Source organism: Eriocheir sinensis, unplaced genomic scaffold (assembly GCF_024679095.1).
Source record: "Eriocheir sinensis breed Jianghai 21 unplaced genomic scaffold, ASM2467909v1 Scaffold51, whole genome shotgun sequence".
Lineage (NCBI taxonomy): Eukaryota > Metazoa > Arthropoda > Malacostraca > Decapoda > Varunidae > Eriocheir > Eriocheir sinensis.
In genome coordinates, this window is record NW_026111843.1 from 985321 (window position 1) to 998807 (window position 13487).

The 13487-nt window shown below is 43.4% G+C and overlaps 1 protein-coding gene across 1 annotated transcript in view; it reads right to left on the minus strand.

Annotated features, from left to right (window-relative positions):
• LOC126992847 (peroxidase-like protein) overlaps positions 1-13487 on the minus strand; it is an 89081-nt gene that overhangs the window by 72760 nt on the left and 2834 nt on the right. Inside the window, 3 exon segments of the mRNA XM_050851672.1 lie at positions 6950-7123; positions 10693-10865; positions 11338-11446. Of these exon segments, the coding sequence (XP_050707629.1) occupies positions 6950-7123; positions 10693-10865; positions 11338-11446 (456 nt within the window).

Sequence of the window (13487 nt, forward strand, 5' to 3'; positions counted from 1 at the left end):
ACATAGAGATTTACTAGACATATTAACACACATACACTCACACTATATAAGGAAGGAAAGGACTTAGAACTTATTGATAGACTTTGCAAGGATAAACTCACTCATAACAACATAGTGATTTAAAATGCCTGATAGAATGTGTTTGATAGATTATGTGTGCTTCAGTATTAGTGGACTTCAGAGGAGGAGGAGGAGGGGGAGGAAAGGAGGGAGAGAGAGAGGAGGAAGAGAGGGAGGAAGAGAAGGTGAGGAAAGAAAGGAAGGAGAATACCAAGAAAATAAGAAAAAAGATAAAAAATTACGTATACGATTTGACCGAGACTCACCTCAGGAAAGAGAGAGAGAGAGAGAGAGAGAGAGAGAGAGAGAGAGAGAGGAAGGAGAATACCAAGAAAATAAGAAAAGAGAAAAAAATTACATATACGATTTCCCTTTGCCCGAGACTCACCTTCCTTATCTCCGTCAGCTGTGGGTCGGTGAATCGTACCAAGGGGTCAGAATTTTCGTACCAGAGGCGTCACACTTACGAAGGTTTCCGAACTGGATGCCGAGGATACAGCCGACGGTGGGTCCTACGAGTCCTCCGTGGAGTGGCGTTTCCATTAGGCCGCCAGTGAAGAGGTCAGTATCGTCGACGCGTGCGTACGTCCGCCTCAAACGCTCAATGACCGGCCGTGCGATTTCCCGGTGTAGGTCATCAAAGCTTCTCGCTCGCGTAAGGTTACACAGCGCTCGGTACTCATTATAAGGTTGTACTCCATGATCACGACCTCTCTGGATGTTCAGTGATGCAAGGTCAAAGAGAACGGCCTCTTCTTGTCCTCGAATAGATGGTTCGTGACCTCATCCGTCAAGAGCTAGTCAAGCGTTTCCATGGAGACAGTTGTGAGCCCTCGGATAATTTCGTCGAGCATTCCCGGTTGGTAGAGCAAGTCTGGGTTGAAGAAGTGCTCGCTCAGCTTGACGGGAGGGTCCTGCTTGGCGAAGATTCCGTCCATCCGCTCCAGGGAAGGCTTCGGCAGGGAGTGGCCGAGGCGGAAGGCTATTCCACACTCGTTGAGGACCGTAGGGTTGCAATATGCGTCGTAACCTGCCGAGGGGAGATGGAAGAGAAGGAGAGAGTGAGCTGTGTTAGAATCTGAACAGAGGAGGATGAAAAACTTGCCATACGAGGACAGACTTAAGCATTTAAATCTGCACTCTCTGGGTTAGCTATTGTGTGTAACCAAAACGACACTTCTATCATGTATTTGAGGTGTATTTTACGTCATAAGGAGGTCAGAGTTTTATTTCAAAGAGCGCAAGTCACCCTCAAGCTTTACGTAGCACTAGTTAGCCATCAAGAGTGTGCCTCTTAAGCTTAGTGCCCCTTGAACATAGTGCCCTACAACCCTTAGTGGCACCCTAGAGGCTCTCACCTTCATAGTGTCCCTCTTGCAGCAGGTTAAGGCCATACAGGTTGACTGCGTTCCATCCCAGGACTCTCGGCAGCCACTCATTGTACGTCACATGTTGGTTGATGGCCGTCACGATCCGCCGAGCGTTCTGGAAGAGCTGCTCGTCGCTCCAGTGCTTGTTGAGGCGCTTGAGCTCCCCAGCGACGCGGTTGTGCTCACGCATCATGAGGGTGTGAAGCGCGGTGAGACCTGGCTGCTCAGAGGCCGAGTGTCGCCTGGGAGAAAAAGTACAACAAGAAAAATAAAGATTGGATGAAAAAGAAGAAGATGAAGAATTAGAGGAAAAAAAGGAAGAAGAATTAGAGGAAGAAAAGAAAGAAAAAGAAGAATTAGGGAAAGAAAAAGAAGAAGAAAAAGAATTAGAGGAAGAGAAAGAAGAAGAAAAGAATTAAAGGAAGAAAAAGAAAAATAATTAGAGGAAGAAAAAGAAAAAAATAACTAAAAGAAAAAGGAAAGAAAAGAAAAAAGAAAATATAGAAGAAGAAAAAGAAGAAGAAAAAGAATTAGAGGAAGAAAAAGAAGAAGAAAAGAATTAAAGGAAGAAAAAGAAAAATAATTAGAGGAAGAAAAAGAAAAAAATAACTAAAAGAAGAAAAAGGAAGAAGAAAAGAATTAGAGGAAGAAAAGGAAGAAAAAGAATTAGAGGAAGAAAAAGAAGAAAATAATTAAAGGAAGAAAAAGAAGAAAATAATTAGAGGAAGAAAAGAAGAAAAAAAATTAGGAGAAGAAAAAAAAGAAGAAGAAGAATTAGAGGAAGAAAAAGAAAAAGAAGAAGAATTAGAGGAAGAAAAAGGACAAGAAAAAGAATTAGAGGAAGAAAAAGAAAAAGAGGAAGAATTAGAGGAAGAAAAAGAAAAAGAAGAAGAATTAGAGGAAGAAAAAGGACAAAAAAAAAGAATTAGAGGAAGAAAAAGAAAAAGAAGAAGAATTAGAGGAAGAAAAAGGACAAAAAAAAGAATTAGAGGAAGAAAAAGAAAAAGAAGAAGAATTAGAGGAAGAAAAAGGACAAGAAAAAGAATTAGAGGAAGAAAAAGAAAAAGAAGAAGAATTAGAGGAAGAAAAAGAAAAAGAGGAAGAATTAGAGGAAGAAAAAGAAAAAGAAGAATAATTAGAGGAAGAAAAAGGACAAGAAAAGGAATTAGAGGAAGAAAAAGAAGAAAAAGAATTAGAGGAAGAAAAAGAAAAAGAAGAAGAATTAGAGGAAGAAAAAGAAGAAGAAAAAGAATTAGAGGATGAAAAAAAAGAAGAAAAAGAAATAGAAGAAGAAAAAGAAGAAGAAAAGAATTAGAGGAAGAAAAAGAATTAGAGAAAGAAAAAGAAGAAGAAAAAGAAGAAGAAAAAAGAATTAGAGGAAGAAAAAGAAAAAGAAGAAGAATTAGAGGAAGAAAAAGAAGAAGAAAAAGAATTAGAGGATGAAAAAAAAAGAAGAAGAAAAAGAAATAGAAGAAGAAAAAGAAGAAGAAAAGAATTAGAGTAAGAAAAAGAATTAGAGAAAGAAAAAAGAAGAAAAAGAAGAAGAAAAAAGAATTAGAGGAAGAAAAAGAAGAAGAGAAAGAATTAGAAGAAGAAAAAGAAGAAGAAAAAGAATTAGAAGAAGAAAAGAAGAAGAAAAAGAATTAGAGGAAGAAAAAGGAAGAAGAAAAATAATTAGAGGAAGAAAAAGAATTAGAGGAAGAAAAAGAAGAAAAAGAATTAGAGGAAGAAAAAGAAGAAAAATGATTAGAGGAAGAAAAAAGAAGAAGAAAAATAATTAGAAAAAGAAAAAAGAAGAGAAAGAATTAGAGGAAGAGAAGGAAGAAGAAGAAGAATTAGAGGAAGAAAAAAGGACCAGAAAAAGAATTAGAGAAAAAGAAAGAAGAAGAATTAGAGGAAGAAAAAGAAGAAGAAAAAGAATTAGAGGAAGAAAAAGAAGAAGAAAAGAATTAGAGGAAGAAAAAGAAGAAGAAGAATTAGAGGAAGATAAAGAAGAAGAATTAGAGGAAGAAAAAGAAGAAGAAAAAGAATTAGAGGAAGAAAAAGAAGAAGAAAAAGAAGAAGAAAAGAATTAGAGGAAGAAAAAGAAGAAGAAGAATTAGAGGAAGATAAAGAAGAAGAATTAGAGGAAGAAAAAGAAGAAAAAGAATTAGAGGAAGAAAAAGAAGACGAAAAAGAATTAGAGGAAGAAAAAGAAGAAGAAGAAGAATTAGAGGAAGAAAAGAAGAAGAAAAAGAATTAGAGGAAGAAAAAGAAGAAGAAAAGAATTAAAGGAAGAAAAAGAAAAAAATAATTAGAAGAAAAAGGACAAGAAAAATAGTTAGAAGAAGAAAAAGAAGAAGAAAAATAATTAAGAGGAAGAAAAGTGTGTTCTGTGTATAGTGCCAAGGGTCGTGTATAGTGCCAAGGGTGTTCTGTATAGTGCCAGGCTGTTCTATAGTGCTAAGGGTGTTCTGTATAGTGCCAGGCTGTTCTATAGTGCTAAGGGTGTTCTGTATAGTGCCAGGCTGTTCTATAGTGCTAAGGGTGTTCTGTATAGTGCCAGGCTGTTCTATAGTGCTAAGGGTGTTCTGTATAGTGCCAGGCTGTTCTATAGTGCCAAGGTGTACTGTTTAGTGCCAGGCTGTTCTATAGTGCTAAGGGTGTTCTGTATAGTGCCAGGCTGTTCTATAGTGCTAAGGGTGTTCTGTATAGTGCCAGGCTGTTCTATAGTGCTAAGGGTGTTCTGTATAGTGCCAGGCTGTTCTATAGTGCCAAGGGTGTTCTGTATAGTGCCAGGCTGTTCTATAGTGCTAAGGGTGTTCTGTATAGTGCCAGGCTGTTCTATAGTGCTAAGGGTGTTCTGTATAGTGCCAGGCTGTTCTATAGTGCCAAGGGTGTTCTGTATAGTGCCAGGCTGTTCTATAGTGCTAAGGGTGTTCTGTATAGTGCCAGGCTGCAAGGGTGTTCTGTATAGTGCCAGGCTGTTCTATAGTGCCAAGGGTGTTCTGTATAGTGCCAGGCTGTTCTATAGTGCCAAGGGTGTTCTGTATAGTGCCAGGCTGTTCTATAGTACCAAGGGTGTTCTGTATAGTGCCAGGCTGTTCTATAGTGCCAAGGGTCGTGTGTAGTGCCAAGCTGTTGTATATAGTGCCAAGGGTCGTGTATAGTGCTAAGGGTGTTCTGTATAGTGCCAGGCTGTTGTATATAGTGCCAAGATGTTCATTAGTGCCAAGGGTCGTGTGTAGTGCCAAGCTGTTGTATATAGTGCCAAGATGTTATATAGTGCCAAGGGTCGTGTGTAGTGCCAAGCTGTTGTATATAGTGCCAAGATGTTCTATAGTGCAAAGTGCATGGTGCCAAGCTGTTCTATAGTGCCAAGGGTGTTCTGTATAGTGCCAAGCGTTGTATATAGTGCCAAGAGATTATAGTGCCAAGGGTCGTGTCTAGTGCCCAGGGTGTTCTGTATAGTGCCAGGCTGTTCTATAGTGCCAAGATGCAGTGTATATAGTGCCAGGCTGTTCTATAGTGCCAAGGGTCGTGTGTAGTGCCAAGCTGTTGTATATAGTGCCAAGATGTTCTATAGTGCCAAGGGTCGTGTGTAGTGCCAGGCTGTTCTATAGTGCCAAGGGTGTTCTGTATAGTGCCAAGCTGGTGTATATAGTGCCAAGATGCAGTGTGTAGTATCAGGGTGTTCTATAGTGCCAAGGGTCGTGTGTAGTGCCAAGCTGTTGTATATAGTGCCAGGCTGTTCTATAGTGCCAAGGGTCGTGTGTAGTGCCAAGCTGTTGTATATAGTGCCAAGATGTTCTATAGTGCCAAGGGTCGTGTGTAGTGCCAAGCTGTTGTATATAGTGCCAAGATGTTCTATAGTGCCAAGGGTGTTCTGTATAGTGCCAAGATGTTCTATAGTGCCAAGGGTGTTCTGTATAGTGCCAAGATGTTCTATAGTGCCAAGGGTGTTCTGTATAGTGCCAAGATGTTCTATAGTGCCAAGGGTCGTGTGTAGTGCCAAGCTGTTGTATATAGTGCCAAGATGTTCTATAGTGCCAAGGGTCGTGTGTAGTGCCAAGCTGTTGTATATAGTGCCAAGATGTTCTATAGTGCCAAGGGTCGTGTGTAGTGCCAAGCTGTTGTATATAGTGCCAAGATGTTCTATAGTGCCAAGGGTGTTCTGTATAGTGCCAAGCTGTTCTATAGTGCCAAGGGTCGTGTGTAGTGCCAAGCTGTTGTATATAGTGCCAAGATGTTCTATAGTGCCAAGGGTCGTGTGTAGTGCCAAGCTGTTGTGTATAGTGCCAAGATGTTCTATAGTGCCAAGGGTTGTGTGTAGTGCCAAGGGTGTTCTGTATAGTGCCAAGATGTTCTATAGTGCCAAGGGTCGTGTGTAGTGCCAAGCTGTTGTATATAGTGCCAAGATGCAGTGTGTAGTATCAGGGTGTTCTATAGTGCCAGGGTGTGTATGGCACTCTCTGGGGACCTACCTCCTATGAAACACCTTCCTGATGGTGCCCGGCACTCATGATTCTCCTGCTCAGTGGGCAGCAGCAGCTTGCCTCTCAAGGGGTTAGGAGTGCCACGCAGCTTGCCATCCTGTAGAGTGACAATGGTGATATTAGTCTCTCTCTCTCTCTCTCTCTCTCTCTCTCTCTCTCTCTCTCTCTCTCTCTCTCTCTCTCTCCCTTCCATAATAACAACAACAATACTACTACTACTACTACTAATAATAATAATAATAATAATAATAATAATAACAATAACAATAACAATAACAATAACAATAACAAACCCTCACCGTTAGCATTCTCAGCTGTCTCTGTTCACACTTGTCTGAGCCATAGGTGTGTGAGGCGTCCACAAATGCAGTGACCTGGTTCATCTGCTCTCGGTAACCTGGGTCAAGAAAGGTCAAGGAGAGAGAGAGAGAGAGAGAGAGAGAGAGATAGAGAGATAGAGAGAGAGAGTATAAAAGAAAACAATGTAAACACACACATACACACACAGAGACACACACACACATACACATACGATTTATTATTTCAAGACCAACTTAGATAATGGTTAAGTTAGGGTAAGTTAGGTACACACACACACACACACACACACACACACACACACACACACACACATACCTAGAGTCAGCTGTCCCGGCATGGAGCGCGTCAGAGGGATACAGAAAGGCTGCCCAGAGGAGATATTGACTGGTGGAAAGAACGGGTCATTGGAGGGAAGGGAAGCACTCGGGGTGAACCGTCTGGGGTGAGTCACAGCGCCGGCAGTCAAGAATGGAGTCCTGGAACCCTGCAGAGAGAGAGAGAGAGAGAGAGAGAGAGAGAGAGAGAGAGAGAGAGAGAGAGAAGGAGAGAGGGAGAGAGAGAGGTCAGATATATATAAAACAGAGAGACATAGATATAGCCAAGGTATTTAAGTTATACAATTGGAAAACTCTTAAAATGTCTTAAAATGTTACACACACACACACACACACACACACACACACACACACACACACACACACACACACACACACACACACATACCTTTGTTGATGGGCGTGAAGATGATGTCATGGTCGATAAGCTGCCCCCATTGCATGACCATGAGGGTGTAGCGAACATGAGGAGCCGAGACATCGTTGTGCATGTTCGTAGAGATTAGCCGAGGGGAGGGAAGCGGCTGACCTGTGATTGACGTAGCTCGGGGTTTTGATAGACCTGGAAATGGAGGTAGAATAGTGGGGTTAATAGTAGTAGTAGTAGTAGTAGTAGTAGTAGTGGCTTAGATAGGCCTGGAAATAGGGTTGTAGTAATGGTAGTAGTTGTAGTAATGGTGGTAGTAGTAGTAGTAGTAGTAGTAGTAGTAGTAGTAGTAGTAGTAGTAGTAGTAGTAGTAGTGGCTTAGATAGGCCTGGAAATAGGGTTGTAGTAATGGTAGCAGTTGTAGTAATGGTAGTAGTTGTAGTAGTTGTAGTAGTAGTAGTAGTAGTAGTAGTAGTAGTAGTAGTAGTAGTAGTAGTAGTAGTAGTAGTAGTAGTAGTAGTGGTGGTAATAATTTGTTTGTCTATACATGTACACATACATGCATATTCTCTCTCTCTCTCTCTCTCTCTCTCTCTCTCTCTCTCTTCTTTTCTATTTTCTTTTTTCTTCTCTTCTCTTCTCTTCTCTTCCCTTCTCTTCTCTTCTCTTCCTTTCCCTTCCCTTCTCTCATAACCTGTCAATAACACACACACACACACACACACACACACACAGAATTGATATTACGTAATCCTCATCTAACTTAACACACACACACACGCAGACACACACAGACACAAGCCCCCCTCACACACACACACACACACACACACAGAATTGATATTACGTAATCCTCATCTAACTTAACACACACACAGACGCAGACACACACAGACACAACCCCCCCTCACACACACACACACACACACACAGAATTGATGTTACGTAGTCCTCATCTAACTTAACACACACACACACACACACACACACACACACACACACACACACACACACACACACACACACAACCCACCCTCACACACACACACACACACACAACCCACCCTCACACACACACACACACACACAACCCACCCTCACACACACACACACACACACACACACACACACACACACACACACACACACTCACCACCTTCATAGGAGGGCCTCAACAGACGACTCTTGGCCCGGAATGACTTGCCGAAGGACGGGAAATTCAGGTTATTGCACCATCCTGTCGCCGTACGGAATCGTGGTGTATGGTCGCAAGGCAGGTCTGGTCGTCACACTCAAACACACTGGGGATTTCCATGATGTCGCTCACGTCAATGTTTGCCAACACTTCCATCAGGTCGAGGACGTTGCTTGGTGACCCGGATTCAGTGTCCTTCAGCTGGCGGTCACCTGCGCGTGTTTTTCGTGCCCTTGTGCTGTCTGACCTGTGGGATGGAGGGGGAAAGACGGGTCAGATAGTTGTCAGGTCGTGAGAAATGACCTACGTAATGACCTGACCTGACCTGAAGAATGTTAATAGGAATGAAAAAGAAGACAGGAATATAAGGAAAATAAGAAAAGAAAATGAAAGAAAACAATACTAATAATAATAATAATATGAAGAATTAAGGAAGAAGAAACAGAAGAAGAGGAAGAATACCAATAAAAAGAACAATACAAAGAATAAGAGAAGAGAAGAGAAGAGCCAGTAGTGGTTTGAGGTCATGTTTGAGGTTTGGTAAATACCCGACTCATTGCTAAGGGTCTGGTAAGGCTGGGAAGGACTATATGGCAGGTCAGGTAAGGAAAAAAAGTTTGAATGAGAAAAAGGAGGAGGAGGAGGAGGAGGAGGAAAAAAGGAAGAAAAGGAGGAAGGAGGAGAAGGAGGCTTGTGAGTGCGTGAGTGCGTGCGTGCGGGTGAAAGTCATATTCCGAACCTAACATGAAAAATGAGTGCGTAGGATCACCACAACCTCTTCTAACCTCCACCCCCCACGCAAAAAATGAGTGCATTCGTGAGTGAGTGAGTGTGTGCGTTCGTGAGTGAGTGCGTGTGTGAGTGCGTGTGGGTCAAGTTACTCACGTTTCTGCCACAGCTGCCGTTCGTGTTGCCTCATAATCCCCCAAGCCTTGACACCTGCGCTAAAGCAATCCGTCAGAAGCTCCTCGGCCTCCCGCATAACCCTCGGACTCAACTTCAAGTCCTCACTCCCCTGCGCCTGACCCCTGCCCACCAGCGCTTGCATGAGGTCAGGGGTCACGCGTTGGCCCCCCCAGGTCGGGCGTTGCGTCCTGGGGTGTCCGCTTGGGGTCAGTCTGGGTCGGGAGTTAGTCTGTCGCTTCGTTCTGGGTCCTGGGTCAGTTGGTGTGTGTGCTAGAAGGTGTTAGTGGCAGTCAGTCAGAGAGAGAGGGGAACATGTGTTAAGGGAATTGTGTGTATTTACCTTGTTGTATTTACCTAGTTGTAGCTGTAGTTGTAGGCCTGGGCTTTACGCTCGTGTGGTTCCGTCTCCGTATCTATGGAGTGGGTGTGTGTATGTGTGTGTGTGTGACCTACCATGTGTAAAGGGTAGAGTGTGTTCGGTGTGTGCGTTAGGGTGTGCCGGCAAGCTAGTCTTCACGGCATCTGTTAATTACACCTGGGACTTCGCTGAACACACTATACTGTGATTTATACCTGATTTTTAAGTGTTATATTTGTGTTTATTATGGGATTATTATGTTCCAGTGTGTGTCATTGTTAAGTTGGGCTCCAGGGCTACACACACACACACACACACACACACACACACACACACACACACACACACACGATCACTCGTCATGTCAGTATAGTTCTGTAGATTTCGATAGGCCTTTTCCATAATGAAACACACACACACACACACACACACACACACACACACACACACACACACACGCTCACTAGTCATGTCAGTATAGTTCTGTAGATTTCGATAGGCCTTTTCCATAATGAAACACACACACACACACACACACACACACACACATACACACACACACACACACACACACACCAATCACTAGTCATGTCAGAATAGGCCTCCCCATAGGCTCACAAGATGGTCAGAGAAAAAAAATAATAATAATAATGTCATAGTCAAAGTAGGTCATTGTGTGTATTTGGGGTCATCCTAGGTCACCCCCCCTCCCCTCCATCCTTCCCCCCCCTGTACTGACCTCACTATCATCATCATCATCATCATCATTATCATTATATTACATACGTACATATAGATAAGTAAATCTCTCTCTCTCTCTCTCTCTCTCTCTCTCTCTCTCTCTCTCTCTCACACACACACACACACACACACAGAAATATACACTTAGAAATATTAACCGATTAAATTAAAAGAAAAAACAAAAATACACACACACACACACACACACACACACACACACAGAAATATTAACCGTTGAAATTAAAAGAAAAAAGAAAACACACACACACACACACACACACACACACAGAAATATACACTTAGAAATATTAACCGATTAAATTAAAAGAAAAAAGAAAACACACACACACACACACACACACACACACACACACACACACACAGAAATATTAACCGTTGAAATTAAAAGAAAAAAGAAAAAACACACACACACACACACACACACACACACACACACAGAAATATACACTTAGAAATATTAACTGTTGAAATTAAAAGAAAAAAGAAAACACACACACACACACAGGCACACACACACACACACACACACACGCCAACACTCACGTGCTTCCCAGAGGTTCCACTCGGAGTCCCTCATGTTGGTGATGTCGCGCCTGGCCCTCTCAATGCTCTCCTGAAGCATCTTGTCGTGAATGATGAAGTTGGGGCTGGCGGTCTTCCACTTCTTCAGGTCCACACCCTTGATATTCTTCCCCTGGCAGGCCATTGGGGCGTTCCTGTGCGTGGAGAGCTTGGTTAACTATCGCCTGGTTCTCTATCTGTCTGCCTAACTACCCGTGCCTTCCATAACCAAAGACTTTCCCTCGTAGTTACAATATAAGAACTTGTGAACGTAAGGAGTCTGCAAGAGGCCATTGGTGCATTGCTGTGGGTGGAGAACTTGGTTAACTATTGCCTGGTCCTCAGTCTGTCTGTCCAGCTATCCGTCCCTTCCTTAACCCAAAACATTCCCTCATAATGGCAACACATGCATAGACGTAACACATAGCTCGTCACATAAACACACACACACACGCATCTATCCAACATTCACGTTCTATCTATCTATGTAACTATTTTCAAACTGGCGATCTGGCGCTCTGAGATGCTTAAGAATACAAGCTTAAAACTATCGTAAACACACTTATTAAAACACCACATACTGACTCATACAGAGCCTCATAGTTTGACCGTCATTCTCATACTTACAGGAAGGAATCAGCCTCCAGCATGACCTTGGGCTGGACGTGCTGGAGCTTGTCGCTGTTGTCGCAGATCACACGTCCCAGGCTGGTCTTGCGGAGCTCGTAAAGTTGTTCTGAAAGTGTTTATTGAACGTATGTGAGCCAAAAATTGACTTGGTATATCTTTAAACACCATCTAGATATATGTTATTGGTGACGCAGGAAAATATTTAGGTGGGTAATCTTAACCCGGTAGCAGCGACGGGCCAAATTTGTGTCTTTACCGTGTAGCAGCGACGGGCCAAATTTGTGGCTTTACCGTGTAGCAGCGACGGGCCAAATTTGTGTCTTTACCGTGTAGCAGCGACGGGCCAAATTTGTGGCTTTACCGTGTAGCAGCGACAGGCCAAATTTGTGGCTTTACCGTGTAGCAGCGACAGGCCAAATTTGTGGCTTTACCGTGTAGCAGCGACGGGCCAAATTTGTGGCTTTACCGTGTAGCAGCGACAGGCCAAATTTGTGGCTTTACGATGTAGCAGCGACGGGCCAAATTTGTGGCTTTACCGTGTAGCAGGGACGGGCCAAATTTGTGGCTTTACCGTGTAGCAGCGATGGGCCAAATTTGTGGCTTTACCGTGTAGCAGCGACGGCCAAATTTGTGGCTTTACCATGTAGCAGCGACGGGCCAAATTTGTGGCTTTACCGTGTAGCAGCGACGGGCCAAATTTGTGGCTTTACCGTGTAGCAGCGACGGGCCAAATTTGTGGCTTTACCGTGTAGCAGGGACGGGCCAAATTTGTGCCATGATGTAACACACCCCCAAAAGATGATACATAAACTGATCACAAATGCTTTGATATATATTATGAAATGGTTTGTATGGAAGATGATTTTCCTCATTTTTCTTGCTTAGAAGGACCATTAAGAAACATGATACCCGCTGTTACCGGGTTAAACACTTCTCTAAACACACACACACACACACACACACACAGACCGATGCTTAATTTACGATGTTTTTGTTTGTATCTATGTATATGATGTTTTGATAGCAATAAATATATACTTACTAACACACCGACGTAAGTGTTAACATTCAACACTCCCTGAACGTGCACGTACGTTCGCAAGAGAGGCATACATAGCCAACTCCTATAGATCTAGACCTCCTCTTTCCAGTGGTGTTTTTGGTTTCTAGCTGTGATGAAGAGTTTTTGAGATACAGAGGTTAAAAGAGACCCCCCATTGGACAGCCCAACTGCACCCGAGGGAATAGTGGCGTCCGCACCGCGCGCAAGGCAAGGGTTAAACACCTCTCCTCACCCTATAGAAAGTCATGCACTGTCACCCTTCCTCACCCTATAGAAAGTCATGCACTGTCACCCTTCCTCACCCTATAGAAAGTCATGCACTGTCACCCTTCCTCACCCTATAGAAAGTCATGCACTGTCACCCTTCCTCACCCTATAGAAAGTCATGCACTGTCACCCTTCCTCACCCTAAAGAAGGGAAAGTCATGCATTGTCACCTCTTCACTCCTGTCACCCCTTTAAACACCCCTTCCTCGCCCTATAGAAAGTCATGCACTGTCACCCTTCCTCACCCTAAAGAAAGGAAAGTCATGCATTGTCACCCCTTCACTCCTTTCACCCCTTTAAACACCCCTTCCTCACCCTAAAGAAAGGAAAATCTCACATTATGTCACCCCTTCACTCCTGTCACCCCTTCATACACCCCTTCCTCACCCTATAGAAAGGAAAGTCATGCATTGTCACCCCTTCACTCTTGTCACCCTTCCTCACCCCTATAGCAAGGACAAACACATATCTCTCACCCTTCACTCTTGTCACCTTCCTCACCCCCCACACATCACTCACCCTTCACTCTTGTCACCTTCCTCACCCCCTATAGCAAGAACAAACACATATCTCTCACCCCTTCAGTCTTGTCACCCTTCCTCACCCCCCTATAGCAAGGACAAACACATATCTCTCACCCCTTCACTCTTGTCACCCTTCCTCACCCCACACATCACTCACCCTTCACTCTTGTCACCTTCCTCACCCCCTATAGCAAGGACAAACAAATCTCTCACCCCTTCACTCTTGTCACCCTTCCTCACCCCCCACACATCACTCACCCCTCCTCTTGTCACCTTCCTCACCCCCCTATAGC